At 43.4% G+C, this 13,940-nt stretch overlaps 1 protein-coding gene across 1 annotated transcript; it reads left to right on the top strand.

Moving 5' to 3' along the window:
- Nucleotides 1-455: 455 nt before the first annotated feature.
- On the top strand, nt 456-10,666 carry LOC121080466 (integrator complex subunit 6-like). The gene is given in 4 exon segments (XM_040578493.1): nt 456-830; nt 833-894; nt 7,834-7,911; nt 8,627-10,666. Coding segments are annotated over 4 exon segments (324 nt in total). The 5' UTR covers nt 456-805; the 3' UTR covers nt 8,786-10,666.
- Nucleotides 10,667-13,940: the final 3,274 nt, after the last annotated feature.

Below are 13,940 nucleotides of genomic sequence, written 5' to 3'. Positions count from 1 at the left end.
GCCTGCCGGGGCCTCCCCCGCTGCCCTCCTCGAGCAGCCGGGCTTCCCCCCACTACCACCCCAAAACAGGCGGGCTAAGGCAGGGCGCTACTCCCGCAGGACGCCTCACCCCAGCGACCTAGAAACAGCCCAGCAAGGGCGGCGGCGGGGTCGGCCCGCCTGAGGAGCGGCACCCCCCGGCCGCCTGCCGCCACTGCGCCTGCGCAGCTGCCGCACTCCACCGCCCGCTCCCACCACCCCCCATTTCCCTCAGCGGCTCCCGCTGCCCACTCCCCCCTCCTCGGCAATTTGAATATGCTAATGAGGCGGTTACTGGAGCCCTATGGTGGGGCGGGGAGGCGGTCACGTGGGGCGGGGACGTGTCCTTCAGGGGGGGGCCCCGACCTGCCCAGGCTGCCTTTAAAGCGGGCGGTGAGCGAGGAAGTATCTCGGTCAGAAAGTCAGTGCCAGGGTGTTGGGGCCGAGCTGATCCGCCTGAAACTTCTGAGTAACATCAACTGGGGGAGGGCGGGTGGTGGTGGGGGGGGAAAGTTAGCAGCAGCGCAGCCCTATCCGCCTCTCCCTCGTAAACCAGCCTCTGTTGGGCTGAGCAGGCCCCTCACGCAAAGGAGGGCAGGGTAGACAGCGCTGCCCCCCCCCTTCCCCCCCGCCTCGGCAGCGGGGAGGCGCCCTTCCCCGTGCAGAGCACTCACAGCCACTTACTCCTCTCCTGTCCCCCGTCTTCCTCCCACCCCGCCCCGCGGTGCTCCCCTCAGTCCCCCGCCCGCTGTCCATGTAGCTGCCCGGCCGCCGGCCCCTCCGCACTATGCCCATCTTACTCTTCCTGATAGACGCGCCCATCTGGACACCACCTATCTGGACGTAGCCAAAGGCGCTGTAGAGACTTTCATGAAGGTACCGGCTCTGCCTTGCGAGAGTGACTGCGCGGGGGGCTGCCGAGGGCGGGCGGGAGTGCGTGTGTGTGCGGGCAAGGAGGTGTGAGAAACTATGGACTAGGGTATTGTTTATTAAGATTTATGTTAAGCCTAATGTAAAGATTAGGCAACAAAAGATAAGATAACCGCCAGATGTCCAGGATGCCTCTTGTGAAAGATAAGATAACCGCCAGATGTCCAGGAACCGACAGAAACAAGACAGACAACCCCACATAAGGATATATGAGTGAAGGGTCAATACCTCCACTACCTCATGAACACGGAAGTAAAGATGTATAAAAAGGGACTGTTTGAACTGCTCGGTACGGCAGTTGGTGGAGCGCAGACTCCCCTGCCGTCCAGCGCTGTTTTTGCTCATATTCTACTTGCTATAATTAATAAAATTTTAATTGGATTATGATCCGTTGTGGTCTCAATTTATAACAATTTCTGGTGCCGTGACTCGGATAAGGAACAGTGGGCTTTGGTCCTCCGGGGAGGCGCCCCGCAACATTTTGCGGCCCCGCGACCAACAGCTTACTCCAACCTTACCGACGAACCTAAATTCTAGAATAATGAGCAAAGGAGAAACCGGTAAAATCCCATAAAAATTCTGTGCACGGGAGTCCGGACGAAGACGCAGGACGCGTAAGTATATTGCGAATTTGTTCGCAAGGTTTGCCGTTCGGGCGGGATTGGGTTTCCTGGAATATAACGAGTGAGAGGTTCGATATACTGAACCAAGCGAGTGCGGACTCTTAAGTACTGCGTCTCCCATCTCCCGCGAGGGACTGGGCCAGGAACAAGGGGAGCGAGTGAGTGTATGTTTGTGGATATTCCAGTAGATGGGGGCGAAGGGCAGCAAGCCTTCGACTCCCATGGGAAAGGTACCCACTGTACCTAAGAATACCCCTCTGGCATATATCTTAGACAATTGGAGATATTTCCCTGGAACCCTAGGGAAAGATAAGCAGAAAATGATAGAATATTGTACTAAGATATGGGGAGGGAAGAAGATTTCTAAAAATGTCTTTTGGCCAGTCTATGGGTCAGAAGAAGATTGGGTAAGACAGCAATTAAACCTCTGGGTTAATAATAAAAAAAACCCCTTAACCCGGAGGAGAGTCAATATGCGGAAGTGTGGCTAGAAAGACCGGGAGCTAGACTTTACCCACTGAATGAAATAAAAACTAAACAAAAGAAAAAGAAGGAAGAGTTAGACGAAACCCTTCTAACCCCCCCTCCTTACATTCCTCCTGCTCCCGCAGAGGTCCCCAGAGCGCCCACTCCCCCACCAGAGTCGGAACAAGGGTCTCCCCCTCTTCCTAGATGCGTAACTAGAAGTCAAAAAGGGGCAGCTCAAATATACCCCCTAAGAGAAATGCCCATGGGGGGACCTCAACCTGTGATCGGATATATTTCTGTGCCTCTAAATTCGGCTGACCTACGAGATTTTAAAAGGACCGAGATGGGAAACTTAATTGAGGACCCACTCGGAGTGGCAGAAAGATTAGATCAATTTCTGGGACCAAACCTTTATACTTGGGATAAGATGCAATCTATCCTTTGTCAATTATTTACTACCGAGGAAACCCAGGGACCCCAAGCAGATATTAAATGGCCACTCCAAAGACCTAATTGGGATAATCAGGATCCGGTGCATAGAACTCATATGCAGGACCTGAGAACTATAGTAATTCAGGGAATTAGAGAAGCAGTACCCCGTGGCCAGAATATCAATAAAGCATTTAATGAAATTCAAAAGAAAGATGAGAGCCCCACTGAGTGGCTGGAACGACTGAGGAAAGCCCTTCAGCTGTACTCTGGGGTAAATCCAGACAACCCTTTAGGGCAAGCGCTCCTCAAAACTCAGTTTGTGGCAAAATCATGGGAAAAACTTTAGCGGAACACTTCAGCAGGAGAGGACAGAGAAGGGTAAAAGAAATAATTAAGCAAGAAAAGCAGATGGCCAGCAAGGGCATAAATTACCTCAGACTGATAAGAACACTGCAAATGTGCAAGACCATCACATAATGAGCAAAAGGTGAAAAGTACACCATGAGGAAGACCTACAGCCTTCCTCCCATAGACCACTGCCCACATTCTAAAGACCCCGGCCCACAATTTTTGGAAGAATCTGCGCAAGCGTGAAAGACTGATAAGCTAATTAGCATACGAAGTGAGGGTAGGCGGGTTCAGGTAATGAATATGTATAGGCGTTAATGGAATATTCATTGTTTCATTATATAAATATAAGATGGTCTGCCCCTCTGGGTGTGTACGATTGGTGGAAGGATCCCCCGTACGCCCGGCGCCGACAATAAAGAATACTTAATCACTAAGAAATTCTGAAGACGTTCTTTGAAACAATATGACACTTTGTCCTATTTTCCCTCTCTCCTCAGAAACATTAATCGCAGGAGAGTGTTATAATCTAACGTTCCTCCCTCCTGAGGCCATTTCGCATCACTCCCCAATTTACACAAAGGCCACCACTGATTACAATATTTAATCAATTTCCTTCTATTTTCGGTACCACCATGTCCTACGATATCACTCCAATGTTTTAATATGCAACCCAAGGGCGATTTTTCACAGGGCTTACTCCTTCCATTTCCCATTTTACAATTTTAATTACTTTGTTTTTCTCTGGCCGCCTTAGCCACCCAAGGTTGGAAATGCGGATCGAGCTTCTTACTCGTATTGCACTCAAACGCACGTCTCAAGCACTCTTGCACTCACACTCAGTCAAAATAATTAAGCTATACACGGAAAATCAAAATGCGCATCTCAATCACACCATTCACACTCTCCGGGCAGCCCGCAGTCACACAAGCAGTATGTTATACGGTACCGTGCACTTATGTACAACTTTTAGGAACACTGACAGTTCACAAAGTATGCATTTCAATGAACAATTGCCAAAAAACAAACAACAAACAAAACCCACATTTTTCCTGGTCTTAAGCAGAGTGTTAAGTTTTCCGCTATTTGCCACGAATTACCAGAATATTATTATTTTTCAACATACATTTCATAACTCCAAGTTTTGAACATGTAACAAGACAACACATAGAACAAACAAGACACAGAGCGCTATTTTAGTTGTTACATTCTAGGAATTCCCCAATTCTTAAGACAACCTAAAGGAAGATTTTAGCTTCCCCCTTTTTCTTTTTTTTTTTTTTTTTTTTTTTATTTTTTTTTTTTCCTACGTAAAAGTTTCCCTTTTACTTTTGCTATGAGGTCCCTCTTGTTCCTGCGAGATTCCGCCTTATTCCGTCCCGCCCCCCGCTTTCCGTCACGAGGCCTCCGGGCTTTTAGGAATGGCAGTAACCTCGGGTTTGCTCGATCTGCCCTCAAGATCGCTAGCGGCCACCCCTTGGTCAGCAAACCCCCTCCCAAGGTACCTTTCCTCCTGGGGACTACGCTGCGCGCCGGACGTCTCCGTGCGTCTCACCAGCCGCCCCGTTACTAAACATACCGTTTTATCCGTGGATCCAGGGGTTTCTCTTCTGCTCCCGGGTGAACAGCTGAGAAGAGGAGGCTCCTCCGAGGAAATCTCCCGGGGCGCGCCTAGGAGCGTCCGCTCCGCAGCTGGTCCCTCAGCCGAGCAGAAATCCTCCTGCCTGGCTCGCCAAACTGACGTGCGGAATTAGACTCTATAACTCGAAAGTTATAAAGTAGGTATGTTTATTGCGCGCAGATGCACGGGGGATCGCTCCTCCACAAGCGTGCATGCCCGAAGTGACGAACCATCCCACATTTATACAATGAAACAAATGAATATTCAATTAGCGCCTATACATATTCGTTACCTAAACCCCGCTTCGTATGTTAATTAGCTTATCAGTCCGTTGCCTGGAATGTGGTGGTCTTGCAGGTTTGTAGGTGATTCATGTTCTTGTGACCATCTGATCTTCTTCAGCAAGGAAAGGTGATTCATGTTCTTGTGACCATCCGATCTTCTCCAGCAAGGAGACTTAGCACTCCCTCCCTCTAGATAGCATTTGAATGTCTCCCATCTTTTCTCATTCTCTTTTAAATAGCCCCTTTGTTAGAGAAAGAAGGGCAGGCGTCTCCCCGTCTCCCCTTTGTTAGAGGAAGAGGGGCAGACGTCTCCTCAAAAACTGTAATTGTCTCCTCAGAGCTGTGTGCCTATGTGACCAGACACCGCACCCATGACCAGTCACCATACCCACATTCCTGAGTAGACATATACAATCACAGTCGATGTTCCATTGTCCCCATTTCACACTATTTCTCCATATCACTACTAATGTAAATCTGTGTCTTACCATGACTGTGACTTGTTATGGGATGTGCAAATGAAACTTTGCATTGACAACAAAGTACAAGGAATAAGGCTGGTCAAGTGCCTCCTACCACAATCAAGGGCAAGACTGGGTTGGTCTCTGTGTTTGCCACCAAGAAGGATCTTGAGCTCTGCTGCTGGCTGCAACCCAGTAGGCGCTGAGCGGTGGGGACATATGCCATGCCAGACCTTGATGTGAGGAATGGCCCCCTCTGTTATAAGAGGGTAGTCCAGGAAGGAAGAACATAAGATGGCCCATTAAGGCACTGATTTGGAAATTGTAAACCGCCTGGCCGACCATGAAGCCATACAAGTAGCAGAGGAGGTAGGAAAGGAGGAATTATCCTTAATACCAGATGGTAAAATCCAAACTGTAAGTACAGATCAGGAGCCAAATTATTCTAAAGAAAACTTAAAGGTCATTCAGGACATGAATGATAAAATAAATAAGTAGACTTATTTGAGGGATGGTCGTATAGTGGTACCATCCAATTTAATATGGACCACAGCCGTAATAGAACATAATAAGATGCATTGGGGAGCTGATAATTTATATAAAAGTCTAAATCAGAAATTGATAGGACAGAACTTGTATACTGTAATAAAACAGGTGACTCAGCGATGTGAAATGTGTTTGAAAATTAGCCAGGGCAACAGTGGCAAGTTGATTTTTCCAGACTCCCAAGAATTGGGGGGGTACCGATATTTATTAAATGAATGGACACCCCAATGTATCATACAGTATTATAGACCTGCAACTTGGAATCCTAATGAACTTATTAACGGTGCTCGAGAACCTATCTACAATCTGAATCATATCATTCGTCTACAGGCTGTCTTGGAAATTATTACTAATCAAACAGCTAAAGCTTTTGACGTGAAATGCAATTTATCAACACAGGATGGTTCTCGATTACCTGCTAGCCGAAGAAGGAGGTGTTTGTGGTAAAGTAAATGTTTCCAATTGTTGTTTGAAAATTGATGACAATGGTGAGGTAGTTAAACAAATCACATCAGAGACAGGGAAGTTAGCCCATGTTCCCATCCGAACTTGGAAAGACGAATATCGACTTGTTTTCCTGGCTTCTCGGGAGCCCCTCGGTAAAACGAATCCTATTTTATTTGTTATGTGGATTAGCCACCTTATTGTTTTTGCCATGTGCTGTTCCATGTTTTATAAGATTAATTCAACACGTTATAACTAACATGCAATTTGCTATTATGGTTTCACCCGATGGCATTAAACAAATGCGAGTAGTATGACAAAATGTACACACAAAATAACATTTTAATAGCCAACAAGAATTTGGAAACAATTGACTCTTAACAATTCAGATAACAATGTAAGCTGAGTAAAAAAAAAAAATAGAATAGCAACAAAAACAAGCGCCAGGAACGCAAAGACGAGGATATGGTAATGCCTTTTATACTTTTTCACCTCCGCCATAAGTTCTTGACGTAAGACAACAGAAAAACGCACCCTCTGCCTAAACAGCAACAGGAAAAAAAAAAAATTGATCTTCTTTCTAATGAACCATATAGGTTAAACATTTTGAGAACACTCACCTTACAGAATGTTCAGAGGGGGAAATGTGCACTCTAGACCCTTCTTCCCTGGCAGGTGACGTGGTGGTCTGGTGGTGAGAAAACCTTACATTGAAAACAGGGACCTGTCATTTGGCCATAGTGCCATAAATGTTACCATTAACAGACTTACCGGAGTGGTAAGCTCGGGAAATGGGTTTGGGACTTCATCTGGGCACGCAGTAGCCATTGTTTATCACGCGAATGGTCCGTGTATGCCTTTGAGCATGCGCATGCGCGATTTTAAAGCCCCACAGAATGTGTTGGAAAAATCTGGAAAGACCGCGTATGCGAAATCCCTAAAAAAAAAAAAAAAAAAAAAGGGAATGTGTTAAGAAAAAGTGTTATTTTTAAGTTTTGGTTTTGTATGTTATTATTATATGTATTACCCAACTATGCCTATTGTAATTGTGACGTATTACCTTGTGAGTGTTATGATAAATGTTGGGATTGTGGAAAAAGGTTTGCTTGCAGTGCCGAGAATGAAAGTAGCGTCTAATAAACAATAATAGGATAAAAAAGAAAAAGGGGGGATTGTGAGAAACTATGGACTAGGGTATTGTTTATTAAGATTTATGTTAAGCCTAATGTAAAGATTAGGCAACAAAAGATAAGATAACCGCCAGATGTCCAGGATGCCTCTTGTGAAAGATAAGATAACCGCCAGATGTCCAGGAACGACAGAAACAAGACAGACAACCCCACATAAGGATATATGAGTGAAGGGTCAATACCTCCACTACCTCATGAACACGGAAGTAAAGATGTATAAAAAGGGACTGTTTGAACTGCTCAGTACGGCAGTTGGTGGAGCGCAGACTCCCCTGCCGTCCAGCGCTGTTTTTGCTCATATTCTACTTGCTATAATTAATAAAATTTTAATTGGATTATGATCCGTTGTGGTCTCAATTTATAACAGAGGGGAGGGTAGGGCAGGGCCGCGCCGTGGCGAGCCGAGCTGGGGGGGGGGCGCCGCTGCCGCCTCTCGGCTCACCCTCTGCTTTGTCCCCCGCGCCGCAGCTCCGAGCCCGGGACCTGGCCGGCAGGGGAAACGGGTACATGCTGGTCACTTTCGAGGAGCCTCCCTACGCTATCAAGGTAACCCCCGCTTCCCCCACCCCCTCCGGCCTCCTTCTGCGCCGCCGCGGGCCATTGCAGGCGGCCGCCCCTCGCCCGCCTCGCCTGGGCTGCCGGCGGGCAGGGGGAGCTCCGCACACACGGGCTCTGGTGGTGGCGGCGCTGACATCAACATGGCCGACATTTTTCCCTGTGTGGTGTGTGTAAGCAGCAATGAACTGTGGGGGATATTTATTCAAGTTGGAAGAAGTGACAAGGAGAGTTCAGCTTGGAAGGGGCGAGCGGGGGAAGGACCGACTTCAGCCCGGAGAGTCCGGACTCGGAAGGGGATGGCACTTCCCTCAGCCCCGCCGCGCGGGGGGGTGGGGAGGGAGGGGGCGGTGGTCCACAGGACGGTGAACCTGTTGGAGGTCGCTTCGCAGTGCAGTTGGCTTCCATCTGGGAAAGGCTGTGGGAGAGCTACGTAAATAGCTATAAGGTTTGTGCGTCGGTGACTTCACAGAAACTTACCCCGTGGAACAAATCAAAAATTTTCATTTTATACATGAGGAGCTCTGAGGTTTAAGAGAAGGACGTCTTTTCAGGCTTCATGGAACGACACTAAATATCAGTAACTTCAAAGGTGTTTTGTTAGCATTTGTGGTGAGCAGCGTGCAGCAAGGAAGGCACTTTGTAGCCTAACGGGAAAGTGGAGCTCATATCTGGAGAATAAGTCTTCTCACATTTTTCTTTTCAGGCTGGCTGGAAGAAAAACCATGCAATGTTTATGAATTAACTGAAAAACCTTCAGGCAGAAGGACTTACGACACTTGGCCAGTCCCTAAGGACAGCTTTTGATTTATTAAACTTAAATAGATTAGTAACTGGCATAGACAACTGTGGGCAGGTAGGTTGACTATTAATAGGCAGAAAAATCGTAAACCACGAACTACTTAGAGACACCAATTAGCTAGTTGTCAAAGTGGCATCGTCATGAAATATGCAGTATGGGGTCTTCTTCATAAGTAAGCAATGCTCAGATAGTTTGAAGAAATGCAGTTGATGACTATAGTTTGGTAGCCAAGCTTTTTTTTGTAATTTTAGTTACTCAGTTTTTATACTGTGAGGTAGCCTTCAAGTTGACCTTCTAATATAAACTGTTTCTTTTTTTGTATCCAGTCTACGTTTCAGAACCTTAGCTGGTGAGCCTGGTGGGGTCATGAAAGCTTTGCTTTCTCTAATACAGTACTATATAATCAAATAAGTACAGTTGGGAGATGAGCCTTTTTACTAACAACACTGCATGTCCAAAAGTACGGAATGGAGCACAACTCCTTCAAAATGCTTTCTTTCCAGTGAGCTTACCACAACTTTTCACTACATACCTGTATTTTTATAAACCTGCCTGTTGTATCAGAGCCTTGAGAAGCTGTGCTTTTCTAATGTCTGTTTTGCAGCTATCACTTTAAAGCAGGATTTTTTCTTGGGTTGGGCTCAGTAGTATGAGTTGCTAAAAGACAGCAACTCTAGGTTAAACGTGTGGTTTAGGATGCGTATGCGGTTCTTTCTGGCACTGGATCAAACCCTGGATTTGTTTTGCATAAAGGACCTTATTAGTATTGGGCAAAGTATATAGTGTATTTTTCACGTGGGATGTACCAGCTTGAATCTCCCCTTTTTTGTTTGTTGTTCTCATGTAATGTTTCCTCTATCTGAGGATTAGTTACTGCTCTTGGTATTTAACATGGGAACGTGGTTGTGAAAATAAGTCCCCTTTCTCCCCCTCCCCTTTCCAGTCTAGGTAGAGTCTATGTGATAACATGCCATGTTTGTTTGGAAAGGAAATTTCAGTGTCTCATATTGCATTTTATGGCTTTGCCACTAGATGAGATCAAGCAAGCCTAAACATTTTTAAAATGCCAGTTTAGTGATGAAACTTAGTAAAAAAAAAAAACCCAACCAAACAACAAACCCAAAACCTGCTAGTTCCACACATGGTTATTTTTTTTGTCTATTACCATCTGCTGTCCTCTTATACATCTGTGTGCTAATCTTCCCCATTTTCTGATGTTTTTTAGTTAAATGAGCTATATGAAGTTTTTTGAAACACCATAGTAGGCGCACAGATGAAATACTTGCTCTTTCCCATTGCTACTGATAATTATAACATTCTAATTAAACCCATGTCAAATAATTTGTTCTAAGTGAACCAGCAGTGCTCAGCTACTCAATCAAGTGGGCAGTTGAGTTGTCATGACTGTTTTGACTCACTAGTAGTGTTCATTACTTGCAAATAGCTGTTCTTTTGTCGGTGGAGCAATGACTTTGATCTGTTTTGGTTACAAGTCTGTATTGGGGCTTGAAACCACCCTTGCTTATGCATGTTTTTTGCTCTGTTCCACATGTGGAGCTGGCTGTTGAAGAGGTGTTCACATGTGCAGGCAGGTGACTAAATAGAAATTCTAACTTTTTAGTGTCTGCAAAAATAGAATAATATATTGCAAGTGCCATGTCATCTGTAACTGAAGTCACAGGTTCCCATTTTGGCTCTACTAATCAAAGTAGTGGGTTTTCATATATTGGATAAAATTCTGGAGTACTTAACTTCAATGCTTGTAGGATGAGGCAGTTAACTTTCTTCAAATTCACTTTGGCCTTTGAGCACTATGTCACGTTATCCTGACAACTTCCTATTGTTCCTGTCTACTACCTAAAATTTGCTCGATAAATGGGTATTTAAATGTACATGGTATGAGAAACTTACACATTCATCAGGGTAATAAAAGTGATCAGAATGCTCAGTTGCATTTGAAGTAGTTTTCACTCAGAACATAAAGTGATGATTCACTACTTTGAAGCAACTACAAATACTAAGACATAAAATAGTAGTTAACTAAAATATAGCAAATGTGTTTGAAGAGTGATTATCTTAGAGCAGGAGAAGAGAATTTAAAAAAAAAAATGCAACGTTTAGATTATCTTAGGTGTGGTGTTACATGAAGTAATAAATCCAAACTTTTATTAAGGTTTTCTCTGGGAATTTTCTCTGGCTTAACATTTTTTGACTACCATCCTTGTTTTTTGGTGTATTGACAAGCTTCTGAGATATTTGCTAGGTTGCACTTGTTTCACACTTATGAATTGTAAAAGAGATTTTTATTATACAAATGACAAGATGTGATACAAGCTTATGGGATTGTTTGGTTATGTCATCCAATGGCATGGTGTCTTGTCTCCCTGCTGCGTATGAACTGTTTGTTTAAATGGCAGTGACTCACCATACTTGATTTCTTTCAAAGTAGACCAGAGTTCTCCATCAGCTGACTTCCTGAACAATAGTGATGGCTGAACGGTCATTCAGAAATTGAGGAAAATCTCCTGCTTCATATTTTATTGCAACATTAATGTTTGGATTTTTAATATGAGAATTTATCATATTACTTTTTCAGTAAATACATACTGACTTGGTTGTGAAGGTTGAGTTACCAAGTATACAGCTGCATTAGCTGATCACAGTATCTCATGTTCAGATCTTAAAGGGACACTGTCAACACATTTAGGTTGTCAAGAACCTGGAAGACTTTTTCATAAGCTGTTTCTGATACTAATGTTATGGTATGGCTTTATAAACCCTTAGTCTTGCCTGGGGTTGTTAGATCCATGTTTTTGTGAAGGTTTTTGTCAGCAACAAAAGATTTTGGAAAGTACATGTATTTTGAGGTGACCATTTCTGTAATTTTTACAGCATCTTCAGATTGATAGTGTGCGTTATATTGCTTGAATCCAAGAATAGTTACAGGGTTCCCCCCCTCATAGTATGCTTTGTGCTGATTATGATAGCAGAATGAACCTTCAAATACGGTGTCAACTTTTAGCGTTCACTAAAAATAGTGGTCCTCTTCACCTCTGCATTTTTATGGAAAGCTTAGGAAAAAATAGAGGATTTGGATGTCTTCAGGAAGCAAACAATTTAAACACATTAAGTCAAATCGAAAAAAACATTGTAGTTCATTAACCCAATTTGCACTTAGCAAATTGACTTATCTTTATCATGTTTTCCCCAGTTCAGCTTATCCATTGTTTCAGGTAGTCTGAAATACTGAGCCTTTCACTAGCAGATTTTCTGTCGTCTTGGTATACACTCCTAAATCTTACAGCTATGCCTTGTTCAGCAGCACATAGTGTAGTCACAATTCAACTGAGTAGTTTTGAGTGAGGCAAACATGCAGCTGATTATAGGTGATGGAAGGGTTAAATACTAATAGATGCATTTCTCTGTGGAAACAGAAAACATGAAAAATGTAGCTGCTATTATAATACATTACACGTGTAAACAGATGATTGAATTGAACCATCTATGTACTTCAGTTATTTGCAGTTTGTAATGAAGTTTCTAAGACTGAGCTCTGAATCTAAGGTAGGTAAAGTATGTATCAATGGTGTTTTGATACTCATGTGCAAAGGACCAATACAGCTCCCTACCAAAACTTGAATCTGAGGGATGTTTGAAATTGCTAAAGCTTTGATTCTGTGATACTCCTTGTGTTTCTCCTTGCCTATTGTTATTTGCTTAATGAACGTGTCTGACTATTTTTTTCAGCAGTATTGCATAGAATAAGGTTTCAGAGGATAAAATGTACATACCTCAGTGGCTTTCAAAGCAGTTGAGTTGATATATCAAGGTATTTTTCCAAAATTTTTCAGGGTGAAATTTCATGTTAATATTGTGGCTAGAAACAGCATTTTTCATAACAGTAAGCTTTTTATGAGCTTTTAATCTCACAGGAGTATCTTGTACATGTTCTTCAGCATCGTAATTATTATTGATACAGCAAAACTGGCTTAGATATGAGTTTGACTTTTAAACAAATTTGATATAACAAAAGCACATGCTAACTTAGTTGTTTTGAAACAGAAAAGGCAACTATAATGCTCCTGTAATCCAAGTGGACTTGGGATAGGTATTTTTTGAGTGATGAATAAGTTACTCTCTGGATTTAAACTAAGGCAAGAAACACTGTTTTGATGACTTACCAGGACGTGTGCAGTCTTGGTGAAAGCCTTTTTTTTTTTTTTCTGCAGTGCATTTCACGTATGTACAAAAGCATAAGTAAGAAACTTTGAGGCAAACTGAAATCTGAATGAAATTCAGCTGATTAAGAATATTTTGGGAACTTAAAAATATGCTAAGAGCTGGAAAGGCCTATTTCTGACCTCAAAGTTGGAAGGTGTCCTGTGTATAATGGCATTTATTTTGAACACCACCTTTTTTTTTTCCCAAGGGTTTTAGTCATACCTTGTATGACCATCAAACAATTCAATTTTAGGTTAACTGTTACTTTTTAGTTTTCTCAAATATGTGATTAAACCCATTTGTAGCTACAGTAGCATTATGGCTGATGAGTTCACACAGTAAAGCTTTGTGTTGATCTGTAGAGACCAGTATGTTTTGCCGTAATGGCTTAAATAGTATTCCAAATACATGTAAATAGCATATCTAGGAGATCAGGTCTAACTGTGCTTGTAGGTATACAACAGCTTTGATTTTAAATCACGCATTGTAGACTGACTCCTTTCTTACATGCTTTTCTTTGTCTAAGATATGCTGAGCTTAAAAAAAGCCTACTCACACTTACAAAATATTGTCCCCTAACATTGCATACATTATGCTTTTGCAGTGTTATGTTTTTCTTTAAATTTTTGAGCACTTTCATTTTCTAGTTGTTTTTTCAGGATTGTTACTGGATTTCCTTGCTTCCAGAAGTCAAAAACCTTTGAGCATGACTTCTGTCTTGGCATTCTGAGGTCATAACCACTGCACTGGAATGGCCTGTGTTGAATGTGCATCCAAATTTGGAACCAAAGTTTAGGTTAGCATTTCCTGCTTTGTCATGCTTGCACGGTTGCACAGACAGTTTGCTTCTCATGTTGGTGGAGGCAGAGGTTTGCGCTTCTAGACCAGCTTTTGCATTCTCTCCATGCCCCCCCCCCCCCCCCAAATGGCAGAATTTCAGACAGTAGAAAACAACATAGCAAGCTTAAACATGGCAATGGCAGAAATGCAAAGAGGA

The sequence above is a fragment of the Falco naumanni genome, chromosome W, assembly GCF_017639655.2.
Source record: "Falco naumanni isolate bFalNau1 chromosome W, bFalNau1.pat, whole genome shotgun sequence".
Classification (NCBI taxonomy): domain Eukaryota; kingdom Metazoa; phylum Chordata; class Aves; order Falconiformes; family Falconidae; genus Falco; species Falco naumanni.
This window is presented reverse-complemented; position numbering and strand designations above follow the sequence as displayed.